The sequence below is a fragment of the Myotis davidii genome, unplaced genomic scaffold (assembly GCF_000327345.1).
Source record: "Myotis davidii unplaced genomic scaffold, ASM32734v1 scaffold663, whole genome shotgun sequence".
Taxonomy (NCBI): Eukaryota; Metazoa; Chordata; class Mammalia; order Chiroptera; family Vespertilionidae; genus Myotis; species Myotis davidii.
Window position 1 is genome coordinate 442282 of NW_006295816.1, and position 12904 is coordinate 455185.

Consider the following 12904-nt stretch of genomic DNA (forward strand, 5'->3'; position numbering starts at 1 on the left):
GAGATGTGCAGGAGGCAGCTGATTGATGTTTCTCGCTCATCGATGTTTCTAACTCTCTATCTCTCTCCCTTCCTCTCTCTGTAAAAAATCAATAAAATATTTTTTTAAAAAAAATTAGGGTTGGCACGCAGAAGAATTTTGAGTCAGAGATTTTGCTGGTTTTGGCACGCGCTCACAAAAAGGTTGCCCACCCCTGGCCTAGGAGATGCCTGGTCGGAATTTACCTCTGGTGCTCTCTCTGGGGGCTCACGTTGGTGACACGGTGCCCGCCATGGGAGCAGCTGGGCCTCCAAGAGGAGTTCTCAGGAGCCATTTAGCTTGAGGTGTCAGCCGCTCAAGAGACAAGTTCCTGTCCATCTGCTCTTTTATTTTTTAAATGTTGTTATTGATTTCAGAGAGGAATGGGGAGTGAGAGACAGGGACATCAATGATGAGAGAGAGTCATGGATCAATCGGCTGCCTCCTGCACGCACCCCACTGGGGATCGAGCCCGCAACCGGGCATGTGTCCCCGACCGTAATCTACCCTGGAACCCCTTCGGTCTGCAGCCGACGCTCTGTCCCCTGAGCCACACCGAGAGCTGCTCTTTTTCTTTGTTTCCTTTTCTTTGGACGTGGGAAAGGTGCCACCACTTACCTGACAAGGTTCTGACGTATTTGCACAAACCCCCTGAGCCATCTGTGGGTGGGCTGCGCTTGAGCATGGCCACCTCCTTCGGGGCACCCTGGGACTGTCCTGACGAGGCAACGCCCCTGCAGCCTGGGAGCTCTCCCTGACCCGGACTCCTCTCCCCAGCCCTGGAGCCCCCACTCTGCCTGTTCTTCCCTTGCTCTGAGCTGCAGGAATACCCACTTGGAGCTGAGGGTAGGACAGTAGGGTAAAAACGGGTTGTGTTCAGGTCAGCCTGTGGAGCGCTGTGCTGAACCCTGATGATACAGATGGGTAAGAGGTGACACTTCTTTCCTGGCATTCGTAATCTAGTAGAGGACATTTACAAGTTAGACGGTGACACCAGTGGAAGAGGAGAAGTATGCACTGCATGGAAAGACCAGGCCCAGAAAGTTCCCTCACCCTGAGCAGCGTGACCTGATGCTTAGAGCTTTGGCCTGTTTGCGGGAGGGTCTTGGGTTCGATTCCCGAACAAGGGCATGTACCTGGGTTGCAAGTTGGATCCCTGGTCCCTGTTGGGGTGCATACAGGAGATAGTCAATGTGTCTCTCTCACATTGATGTTTCTTCCCCCCCCACCTTCGCCCCCTAAAAAGTCAATGGAAAGCCCTGTTGGCATGGCTCAGTGGTTGAGCGTCGACCTCTGAATCAGAAGGTCGCAGTTCGATTCCCGGTCAGGGCACATGCCTGGTTGCAGGCTTGATCCCCAATGTGGGGGGTGCAGGAGACAGCCGATCCATGATTCTCTCTCATCATTGATATTTCTATCTCTCCCTCTTCCTTCCTCTCTGAAATCAATAGAAAAATATTTTTTAAAAAGAAAACATCTTAACAAATCTAGCCTGCTGTATTTGGTCCAACATTTAGTTAACTCGCCCCTAATGCGGTGACATGGCAGACCAAACGATTCTGCAGGTGCCACGGGCCTGGGCGCCGCGGTTCCCCCGCATCGGTTCTGGCTGTGCCTCCAGGCGGCGGGTGTGGTCACTGTCCAGGTGGTCAGTTCTTGAGGTGGTGGCTGGGCAGTGGTGTGAGCAGCGACCTTCCCTTTGCCCCTCGTCTGCTCATCCCTGTCACCCAGCCATGGGCCTTCCCGCCCCGCCGGGGACACTGCAGACCACTTGTCTCGGTGGTGCCTTCCCAGCCAGGAGGGTGGGCTGCTGAAGAGGCTTTGCACTCCCACTCTTGCTTGGCACCTTTGTCGACACTGTTGGGTTAGGACAGTGGTCGGCAAACCGTGGCTCACAAGCCACATGCGGCTCTGTGGCCCCTTGCGTGTGGCTCTTCCACAAAATACTGACTTCTGCGCATGGACCACGAAGTTTCAATCTCACTGTACATGTGCGCCCACATGTGGTATTTTGTGGAAGAGCCACACTCAAGGGGCCAAAGAGCCGCATGTGGCTCGCGAGCCGCGGTTTGCCAACCACTGGGCTAGGGTATGGTGTGGCCCAGAGCACCACAGGTCCGACCCTAAAGGAGGCTTGACTGTGTGGCCTTTTTGGGGATGCTCTTAGGATCTCATTCCACCCCGAGTTCCCCGGCCTCCTGAGCTGGCAGAGTCCTGGGCATCGTACAGAGGCTGCTGCGTGGTGGAGACCAGCCTGGGACTCACGCAGGCCATCCATTCTCAGAGGAGGCGGCTCTGGCCAGCCTCTTGGTGCTGCCCCGTGATTGGGCTCCTGGTGGCCCAGGAGTGGAGCTGGTGGTGTGGTGTGGATGGCTCCTGAACCCTGACTGGTGATTGTGAGATTTGGGGGGGCGGGAAGGAGTGGGAGCCGGGAGTCTCTCTCCCTGGATCACATTCCCCTCCTCTCTCTCCAGTTTGTCCTGAAGAACTACGGAGAGAACCCCGAAGCCTACAACGAGGAGCTGAAGAAGCTGGAGCTGCTCAGACAGGTGGGAGGCCGTGCGTATGTGGTGTGACCAGGACTGTTTGAGGGACGTAAAGAAACACCTGCAGCTGGGTCCTCATTTTATTTTCAGTTTTGCTGTTGTGTGTTCTTATTTAAATGTAGCACTTTCCCACGTAAAAGCAAAACTAATGATAGGAAAATTTGAAAATACTAAACAGCAAAAAAAAAAAAAAAGCAAAAAGAAAACCCATCCTAAAAGTCATTTTGTAATTTTTATATATTTTTTAAAAAAATTTATTTATATATACTATGTATCTATCTATAAATCTATCTATATATATAACAGTCTAATATGATAAGTGTCTGTCTGGTCGCTATAATGCACACCCAACACCAGGGGGCGGATGCTCAATGCAGGAGCTGCCATGACACACACTGGCCATTTACAGAGGGATCAAAGAAAGGAGTGCAAAAATGAAATTGGGAAAAAGAAGGGGGGAAAATAAAAGCGAGAAAAGAAAAGAAAAAAAAGAGTGAAAAGAGAGAGTGAAGTGGAAGAGTGGAAGAGACTTTTTATATGCTGAGAATACTCCTATAGAACCACCACTAGAAACCTATTTTCTTTTCGTTAGCTGAAAATGGAGCTTTAGAAAGCTTAGAAACTTGACCCGACTGAAAAGAAGTAAGAAATGGTGGACCTTGAAAATGACTTCAGGTTTTCTCACTGCACAGAATATAGTCAAACATGGCTGCAGTTAAATATTGTACCCTTTGCTCTCCCTGCGTGATCTACAATAATAAGCTTTGTGTTGATATTTATTGCTTTGTTGCTGACAATTACCTGAAAGAGAAGTTGGAGTGCTTCACTGGGCTGGAAAAAGTTCAGCTACATCAGAAAGCAGGACTAATTAAGCCAGTGTACTCTATATCTGTAAGAGGCTAAGTTGACTCGCACGTGCGTGATACATATAAAGCTCTCGCTGGCGCTAATCGCATGCATGTTTTTCAGTCTGTCATTGTCAATCGTGAACTTGGTTGACACTTACAGAGAAAGGGAGAATAGAATATTAAAATATTTCTTCTGCCCTGGCTGGTTTGGCTCAGTGGATAGAGTGTCAGCCTGCAGACTGAAGGGTCCCGGGTTCAATTCCGGTCAAGGACATATGCCTGGGTTGCGGGCTTGGTCCCCAGTGGGGTCCTGCAGAAGGCAACCAATCAATGATTCTCATCATTGATGTTTCTATCTCTCCCTCTCCCTTCCTCTCTGAAATCAATAAAAATATATTTAAAAAATAAATATTTCTTCTAATTCAGTGGTTCTCAACCCTCCTAATGCCGCACCCTTTTAATACAGTCTCTCATGTTGTGGTGACCCCCAACCATAAAATTATTTTCGTTGCTACTTCATAACTGTAATTTTGCTACTGTTACGAATCGTAATGTAAATATCTGATATGTAGGATGTATTTTCATTGTTACAAATTGAATATAATGAAAGCATAGTGATTAATCATAAAAACCATATGTAATTATATATGTGTTTTCCGATGGTCTTAGGTGACCCCTGTGAAAGGGTCGTTCAACTCCCAAAGGGTTCACGACCCACAGGTTGAGAACCACTGTTCTAATTCATTTCAATGTGCATGAATTCGTGCACTGGGCCACAGGTACTATATAAAACCCGGGAGAATCATATACCACCTATACGCCTGCTTTTTTCACTTCACAACATATTGTGGATATGTTTCTGTATCGGTGAACATACAACAGGACTATTTCAATGGCCTGTGATCATTTTTTAAAAAATGTATTTTATTTGTTTTTTACAGAGAGGAAGGGAGGGATAGAGTTAGAAACATCGATGAGAGAGAAACATTGATCAGCCGCCTCCTGCACACTCGCTACTGGGGATGTGCCCGCAACCAAGGTCCATGCCCTTGACCAGAATCGAACCCGGGACCCTTCAGTCCGCAGGCCGACACTCTATCCACTGAGCCAAACTGGTTAGGGCTGCCTGTGATCATTACATTGAAGTATATTTTAATCAGCCTCTTCTTGGAGAGCACTAGGTAACTTTCGGTTTTTGCCATTTGATGCTCCTCGTCTCGGTAGGGTCGTTCCTGTAGGAATTGGGGGGAGAAAAGGGTGTACTTGTCTCCCTGGCAGCTGTGTGCCTGTTCCTGTTGCTCCTCTTCAGTGCTGGCGGTCTGATAGGTGAAAGGGGATTTACTCTTCATTTATTTGGTTAATAGTAAGGTTTCACAGTTGTTAATGTATTTGTTATGTAGCCTCTTTAAGGACTTGACTGCTGTTGCTCCTTGTCCATTTTTTATGAGAGTGTTATACTTTATTTCTTACTAATTTATAAGACTCATTCATGTATTAATGGTACTGCTTCTTGGTGTTATGTGCTACAAATATTTTTCTCAGGTCATTGTTTTTATTGGGTTTTTAATGCCCACCTTTCAAAGAAATAGGGTTGCCTATATATTTTTGAATTAGTGTTTTGCATTTCTTTGGATAAGTACCCAGAAGTGAAATTGCTTGGTTATATGGTAATGGTAGGTCTATTTTTAAGTTTTTGAGGAACAGCCAAACGGTTTTCCACAGTGACTGCGCCACTTTACAATCCCACCAACAGTGCACGAGGGTTCCCTTTTCCTCGCCAACACTTGTTTTTTGTTTTTTCAACACTTACTGTTTTGCTGATTTATTGCTGATAGCCACTGTGACATGTGTGAGGTGATAGCTCATTGTGGTTTTAATTTGCATTTCCCTGATGATTAGTGATGTTGAGCATCTTTTCATGTGGCTCTAGGACATCTGTGTGTCTTCTTTGGAGAAATGTCTATTCAGATCTTCTGTCTATTTTTTAATCAGATTGTGTTTTCTTCCTGATGTTAAGTTGTATGAGTTCTTTATACTGTATTTTGATATTCACCCTTTATCGGCTGTATCATTGGCGAATATGTCTTCATTTTGTTGATGGTTCCTTCACCCTAAAGGCTCTGTAGTTTGACATAGTCCCATTTGTTTTTCTTTTGTTTTCTTTGCCTGATGAGACGTATCCAAAAAATTGCAGAGGAGGATATCAAAGAGTTTATTGCCTATGTTTTCTTTTAGGAGTTTTATAGCTTCAGGTCTTACATTTAAATCTTTAATTCACTTGAGTTTATTTTTGCATATGGTTTTGGAAAGTGGTCTAGTTTCATTTTTTGCACGTATCTGTTGAGTTTTCCCAACACCAGTTATTGTCTTACCCCATCGTGTATTCTTGTCTCTCTCTTTTTAAAAAAAAATATATTTTATTGATTTTTTTACAGAGAGGAAGGGAGAGGGATAGAGAGTTAGAAACATTGATGAGAGGTAAACATCAATTCAGCTGCCTCCTGCACACTCCCCACTGGGCTGTGCCCGCAACCAAATACATGCCCTTGACCGGAATCGAACCTGGGACCCTTCAGCCCACAGCCGACGCTCTATCCACTGAGCTACGCCAGCCAGAGCGAGGCGTCTGTTTTTATGTCAGTACCAACCTGTTTTGATAACTGACCTTGTAGCAGTTTAGTTTGAGGTCAGGTAGTGTGCTGTCTCCAACTTTGTTCTTTCTCAGGGTTGCTCTGGTTATATTGAGGGTCTTTTGTGGTTCCATATAAATTTTGAGATTATTCCAGTTCTGTTAAAAATGTCATTAATATTTTCATAGGGATTGCATTGAACTATAGATTGCTTTGGGTAGTATGGTCATTTTAACTATGTTAATTCTTCCTTTCATAATAATTTATAGTCTTCCATTTATGTCTTCTTTAGTTTTTCTCTTTAGTGTCTTACAGTTTACTGAATACAGGTCTTTAAGTTTATTCCTAGGTATTTTATTCTTTTTGATGCAGTTGTACATGGGATTGTTGTCTTAATTTTTCTTTCTCATAGTTTGTTGGTGTATAAAATGCAACTGATCTCTGAATCTCCGTTTTGTGCCCTATACTTTACTGAGCTCATTTATTCTAATAGCTTTTTTTGTGTGGAGTCTTTAGGGATCTCTGTAGTATCATGTCTTCTGCAAATAATGTCAGTTTTACCTTGTTCTTTTTCGATTTCGATGCCTTTTCTTTCTTTCTCGTGTTTGATGGTTATGACAGACTTCAGTCCTATGTGGAGTCCTGGAGGAGTTCTAGCCAGTGGGCTGCTTCCCACTGGCCCTCAGTCCTGGGACCTGGGGGGGTCCGGTCCTGGCACACGAGCGAGTCCCATCCCCTGTGTGCACCTGCGTCTCAGAGGGTTTACGTCTGCTCTGCTGTTTGAGCAGAGGGGTCATTTGCTTTGTTTGTTAGTGTGTTTTTTTCTTCTGAAAATAGCAATCTCTTTATTGCCTATTATAAAAATTGAAAATGTTCACTGTAAATACATAAAGAACTAAATATATCTGTGTGTATATCTGTATGTATAGAATAAGATAAAATAAACCCTATTGCTCAGGGATAGTCACTTAACATTTTCATAATAACCGTATAGGTTTTTATTGTTGTCTATGTAATGTAGTTGGATATCAGTGTCTACATGCTGTTACATAAATGATATCATACCCCTCATCTATTACATACTTCCGCCCCAATGATACGTCTGATCTGGAAATCTTAACATATCTTCAGTTTTTCTGTGTGGGTAGCCTTGACATAACTTACATAATTCTCCCCCACCCCCACCCCATCTACCCAAACAGCTGCTTTATATTTTTCTGTTGCAGTTTACATTCAGTATTTTCTATTAGTTCCAGGTATACAGCAGAATGGTTTGATAATCAAACAAAGCGTTCTCATACCCGTCGGACACTGTCCATAGTCATTACAATATTATTGAGGACATTCCTTACGCTGTACTCCCCCCCTCCCCCCCGCGGCCATCAGCCCTGCTCTGTGCCTGCGCGTCTGTTCCGTTTTGTTAAACAGCCTCTTTACTGGGCATGTTGGTGGTGCTCACTGTTTGACCTGTCAGCAGCGCTGTGCCAGCTGTCCCTCGTGCTCACTGAGGCAGCCGCTCTTCAGATTTCTGTCTGTGGGTACAGAACTGTGGGTCACGTTTTGAGTATATTCAGAATTTGGATGCATGTTGTCGACTGCCTTCCCGACGGTGGGCTGACTCTGCCCCACCACTCTGGCCGCGGGACGGTGTGTTGGACGACATGGACGCAGCAGTGGGCTTTCCTGACCCCTGGGTGGGCGTGTCCAGCTCTGAGGCATTTCCTCAGCCCCGAGTGACGGCAGGCCTGCTTCTCCCATCCGCCCCCAGAACGCCGTCCGGGTCCCACGGGACTTTGAGGGCTGCAGCGTCCTCCGCAAGTACTTGGGCCAACTCCACTACCTGCAGAGCCGGGTCCCCATGGGTTCAGGCCAGGAGGCTGCTGTTCCTGTCACCTGGTGAGAGCTGACTGGGAGCGTCTGGGTGCTGGGGGTGCCCCCTTCCTCCCTTTTCCTGTTGCAGAGGGTGGGGAGCAGCTGGATATGGTGTCTCCCAGGGCCTCCCTCCAACCCTGCACGGGGGTGGCTGGGCCCTCACCTGCCCTCAGGATGACCAGGGGCCATATCTGCAGGACCGAGATCTTCTCGGGCAAGTCTGTGGCGCACGAGGACATCCAGTACGAGCAGGCCTGCATCCTCTACAACCTGGGTGAGCTGCCTGCCAGCCCCGCAGCAGGCGACGGGGCAGTGGGCTGGTGCAGGGAAGACCCCTGTATTCGGACCCCTCCCCTGCCGCCCACATCTCTGCCAGCGCCTCCTTTCTGGGCCTCAGGGAGCCACCTGTTGGGGAGAGGCTCTATGGGGCTGCTGCCACGGTGTGGCCGCTGTGGGCTCTGCTGGGATGATGGCCGCCATGGCTCTGACTGGACAGCTCCCAACCCCCCTTTTGAGTTTGGGCTGCTCCAGGCAGAAGGAAAACAAGGTTGGGCTCAGCCGGCTCTGCTATCAACCTGATGACTCAGCCCCAGTTGGGCTCCAGAGAAGCTTCCAGACCGGACTTCTAGGCTAGAGTCTGCGCAGGAACTCTCCTCTGTCCACCTGCACCCCTGCTTGGTGCAGAGCAGGAGCCTGGGGGTCTTGGCCAGACGTCGATGAGTTTCCCCGTTGGCTCAGCTTTGAGATCCATGGACCAGCGGCCCCAGTTCAGACCCATTTTCCTGATCATGAGTGACAGCACTGCGCCCTTTGCCTTCCTGTTAACACAGGTGTGGGGAGCACCCCCAGACCGACCCTGTACCCTCTGCCTCCCCAGGTGCACTGCACTCCATGCTGGGAGCCATGGACAAGCGGGTGTCTGAAGAGGTGAGCAGGGCAGGGCAGTGGACGGGACATGGGATGTGACTGGGGAGGGCTGCTGCGCGTCCTCAGATCCCGAGTTGGGCTGAATCCTGCCCCAGGTCTGGTGCTGCCCTTGGCCACCCTCCTTCTCTCCCACCCAGGGCATGAAGGTCTCCTGTACGCACTTCCAGTGTGCAGCAGGCGCCTTTGCCTACCTGCGGGAGCACTTCCCTCACGCCTACAGCGTCGACATGAGCCGCCAGATCCTCACTCTCAATGTCAACCTCATGCTGGTAAGGAGGTGCCCTGGGGGGAACTGAGTTGAATCCAGGGAGGGGACTTGGAGCTGGACCCTAGACAGGCCCAGCAGAGGGCAGTGCAGGGCCCGGGCTCTGGTCTGACAGCGCCAGGTGGGTCAGGAGCTAGGCTGGGGACTGCAGGAGAGGGTGTGGAGAGCTGTCCCTGTGGTCTGCCTGCTAGAAGGGCAAGGCCTCGGTGGACCAGGGAGTGGACCTGACTGGTTGCCCCAGGGCCAGGCGCAGGAGTGCCTTCTGGAGAAGTCGATGTTGGACAACAGGAAGAGCTTCCTGGTCGCCCGCATCAGCGCCCAGGTAGGGATGGGGGAGATGTGCTCAGGGCTGGCCTTCGGTGTTCTGCCGACGCCCCACTGACCCTTCGGGCCCCCAGGTGGTGGATTACTACAAGGAGGCCTGCCGGGCCTTGGAGAACCCTGACACCGCCTCACTGCTGGGCCGGATCCAGAAGGACTGGAAGAAGCTGGTGCAGATGAAGATCTACTACTTTGCAGCTGTGGCTCATGTGAGGGCACCGTGCCTCTGGCTCTGGGCTGGGCTGAGTTGCCACAGCCTGGGAACTAAGTAGCGATGTCTCTTTCCTCCCAGCTGCACATGGGGAAGCAGGCTGAGGAGCAGCAGAAGTTCGGGGAGCAGGTGAGTGAGTTGTGAGGACAGCACTCAGGACTGGTTCCAGCCTTGTTAGTGAGAAGCCGGTGGATCCCTTCCCTACAGAATAGGGGAGGTGGTCTTCTCTCGGCCCCCCATCTCCTCATCCCTGAACAAGCCCCCGCTGCAGCCTGGGGTGTCCTGTCTGCAGCCCTCATCCTTGGGACCTGAGGAGGCATAGCAGGCTCCCTGCAGAGGGGCTGGCTGGCACCCAGCTATCTGGCCTTCTAGTGGGTCATGTGACGGCCAGGCAGGGCTCATTGGGGGGCAGAAGGAGGAGACTCCAAGCAGGGAAGGACCAGGCTCTCCCCGCTGTCCCCACAGGTCGCGTACTTCCAGAGCGCCCTGGACAAGCTCAGTGAGGCCATCAAGTTGGCCAAGGTAAAGCCAGGAAAGGGCCTGCTGCCCCCGGAGCCCGAGGACAGGGGCAGGCCGGCGGGCGGGTGCTGGCACTGCCTTAGTGGTGCTGAGCCCCTTCCCACCCTGCAGGGCCAGCCTGACACTGTGCAAGATGCCCTTCGCTTTGCTATGGACGTCATTGGAGGAAAGTGAGTCTGTGGGGCGGGGGTGGCCCTGGTCCTTCTCATGAGGAAGGGTCTTGGCCCTCTGCCTGCACCCTTGAGAGGGAGCCACCAGCACCAGAGAGCAGTGGCCCCATAGAGGCCAGCTCCTGGGCCCTGCTGCTCATCCAAGACCCCCCCCCCTTCCCTGGACCCCCAGGTACAATTCTGCCAAGAAGGACAATGACTTCATCTACCACGAGGCTGTCCCGGCCCTGGACACCCTTCAGCCTGTGAAAGGTCTGCCGCTGGGGGAGGCTGGGGTCAGGGAGGAGGGACAGGGGCATAGAGCAGACGTGAGGGCTGCAAGGGCCTGGGCTCCACAACTTCTCTCTCCCAGGTGCCCCCTTGGTGAAGCCCTTGCCAGTGAACCCCACAGACCCAGCTGTCACAGGCCCCGACATCTTCGCCAAGCTGGTCCCGATGGCTGCCCATGAAGCCTCGTCGCTGTACAGGTAGGTGGGAGGGCGGGCCCTGCCCTCGGCACAGGTGGGCGTGGGGCGTCTTGAGAGACAGAGGCTTCCAGCAACTGCTCTGTCGCTTCTGCAGTGAGGAGAAGGCCAAGCTGCTTCGAGAGATAATGGCCAAGATTGAGGACAAGAATGAGGTGCTGGAGTAAGTGTGGGGCTGGGGCTAGGGTATGGGGGTTACACACCAGACCTCGGCGGGTCCCTGGTGCTGCCCGCAAGAGGGAAGGTAGTAGCAGGTGTTCCCCGCTCTGCCCTCCCGACCCAGGTCTTGTTTACTAGACCATCTAAGTGAGAGCCCGAGTCATGGGGGGGGTGTCCATTCTGCCCGTGTTGTCCGCAGTGCGGGGGGCATGCCCTGGGGCCAGGCCAACCTCGGTTGAGGTCCGGGTGCTGGTCTGCCCTCTGCTGGGGCCTCAGACTTGTCTGCAGCTGCGGGGGAGACTCACCCTAGTGCACTCTGTACACGTGAGGACGTGGGTCAGCACCGTCACCCGCCTGGTCCTGGTGTCCCTGCAGCCAGTTCATGGATTCAATGCAGCTGGATCCCGAGACAGTGGACAACCTGGACACGTACAACCACATCCCGCCCCAGCTCATGGAGAAGTGTGCAGCTCTCAGCGTCCGGCCCGACACTGTCCGCAACCTCGTCCAGTCCATGCAAGGTGGGAGGGGGCAGGCAGGTGAGGGTGGGAGGTCATCGCCTGTGGCCTTTTCTGTCCCCTGTTCCCCCAGGATGGAGGGTGCACCTCCCCCAGCACCTGGCACAAATACCGTCCCCCATGCCACACCCTGGGTGTGCTTGCTCGGCAAGCATTGGGCTGCCCACAAGCCTTGACTAAGGGTAGTGCTGTCTCCTGGGGCACAGGCCAGGGTGGGTGCCTGGTCTGCCTGCCTCAGGCTGTCCCCCTCCCCATACACACCCTCAGTGCTGTCAGGTGTGTTCACGGATGTGGAGGCCTCACTGAAGGACATCAGGGACCTGCTGGAGGAGGATGAGCTGCTAGACCAGAAGTTGCAGGAGGCAGTGGGCCAGGCAGGGGCCAGTGTGGCCGGTTCCCAGGCGGAGCTGGCAGAGGTGAGGCGAGAGTGGGCCAGGTACACGGAGGTCCACGAAAAGGCCTCCTTCACGAACAGTGAGCTGCACCGCGCCATGAACCTGCACGTTGGCAACCTCCGCCTGCTCAGTGGGCCTCTGGACCAGGTCCGGGCTGCCCTGCCCACACCAGCCCTCACCCCAGGTGAGCACCCCCCTCCTGTGCCGTGGCTGAGATGGCGGGGGCGTCTCTGGCCTCACTGACCCCTGCTGCCCCCAGAGGACCAGGCCGTGCTGCAGAACCTGAAGCGCATCCTGGCCAAGGTGCAGGAGATGCGGGACCAGCGCGTGTCTCTGGAGCAGCAGCTGCGGGAGCTCATCCAGAAGGATGACATCACCGCCTCGCTGGTCACCACGGACCGCTCCGAGATGAAGGTGCGGGCGCAGGTGGCGGGGCCCTGGCTGTGGGCTCCACCTGAGGTGGCAAAACCTTGAGTGTCTGTTCCCACCCCCAACTCCCTCAGAAGCTGTTTGAGGAGCAGCTGAAGAAGTACGACCAGCTGAGGGTGTACCTGGAGCAGAACCTGGCTGCCCAGGACAACGTCCTCCGCGCGCTGACCGAGGCCAACGTGCAGTATGCGGCCGTGCGCCGGACGCTCAGCGAGCTGGACCAGAAGTCAGTGCCTGGCCTTGCGCTCCTGCCCAGAGCCCCTCCCTGGGCTTGGCTCCCGCCCTCACCTCCCGCCGGCCCCTCTGCCCTCCAGGTGGAACTCCACGCTGCAGACCCTGGTGGCCTCCTACGAAGCCTATGAGGACCTGATGAAGAAGTCCCAGGAGGGCAAGGACTTCTATGCGGACCTCGAGAGCAAGGTGGCCGCTCTGCTGGAGCGGGCCCAGTCCACCTGCCAGGCCCGTGAGGCTGCCCGCCAGCAGCTCCTGGACAGGTAGGTGTGGCCCCGGGACCGCAGGGCGCTGCAGCCCAGACCCGGGTTGGCTGATTGGGCTGGTTCCCCTTCTTCCCTCGTCCCGCAGGGAGCTGAAGAAGAAGCAACCCCCACGGCC

At 52.7% G+C, this 12904-nt stretch overlaps 1 protein-coding gene across 1 annotated transcript in view; it reads left to right on the plus strand.

Annotated features, from left to right (window-relative positions):
- Positions 1 to 12904, plus strand: part of PTPN23 (protein tyrosine phosphatase, non-receptor type 23) — an 18195-nt gene that overhangs the window by 2066 nt on the left and 3225 nt on the right. Inside the window, exons 3-21 of the mRNA XM_006770568.2 lie at positions 2493 to 2567; positions 7811 to 7938; positions 8112 to 8188; positions 8792 to 8841; positions 8979 to 9110; positions 9348 to 9428; positions 9505 to 9636; positions 9720 to 9767; positions 10104 to 10160; positions 10269 to 10327; positions 10500 to 10579; positions 10680 to 10794; positions 10889 to 10954; positions 11326 to 11471; positions 11736 to 12047; positions 12123 to 12277; positions 12367 to 12518; positions 12607 to 12786; positions 12875 to 12901. Of these exons, the coding sequence (XP_006770631.1) occupies positions 2493 to 2567; positions 7811 to 7938; positions 8112 to 8188; positions 8792 to 8841; positions 8979 to 9110; positions 9348 to 9428; positions 9505 to 9636; positions 9720 to 9767; positions 10104 to 10160; positions 10269 to 10327; positions 10500 to 10579; positions 10680 to 10794; positions 10889 to 10954; positions 11326 to 11471; positions 11736 to 12047; positions 12123 to 12277; positions 12367 to 12518; positions 12607 to 12786; positions 12875 to 12901 (2072 nt within the window). The remainder of the gene's footprint in view (positions 1 to 2492; positions 2568 to 7810; positions 7939 to 8111; positions 8189 to 8791; positions 8842 to 8978; positions 9111 to 9347; positions 9429 to 9504; positions 9637 to 9719; positions 9768 to 10103; positions 10161 to 10268; positions 10328 to 10499; positions 10580 to 10679; positions 10795 to 10888; positions 10955 to 11325; positions 11472 to 11735; positions 12048 to 12122; positions 12278 to 12366; positions 12519 to 12606; positions 12787 to 12874; positions 12902 to 12904) is intronic.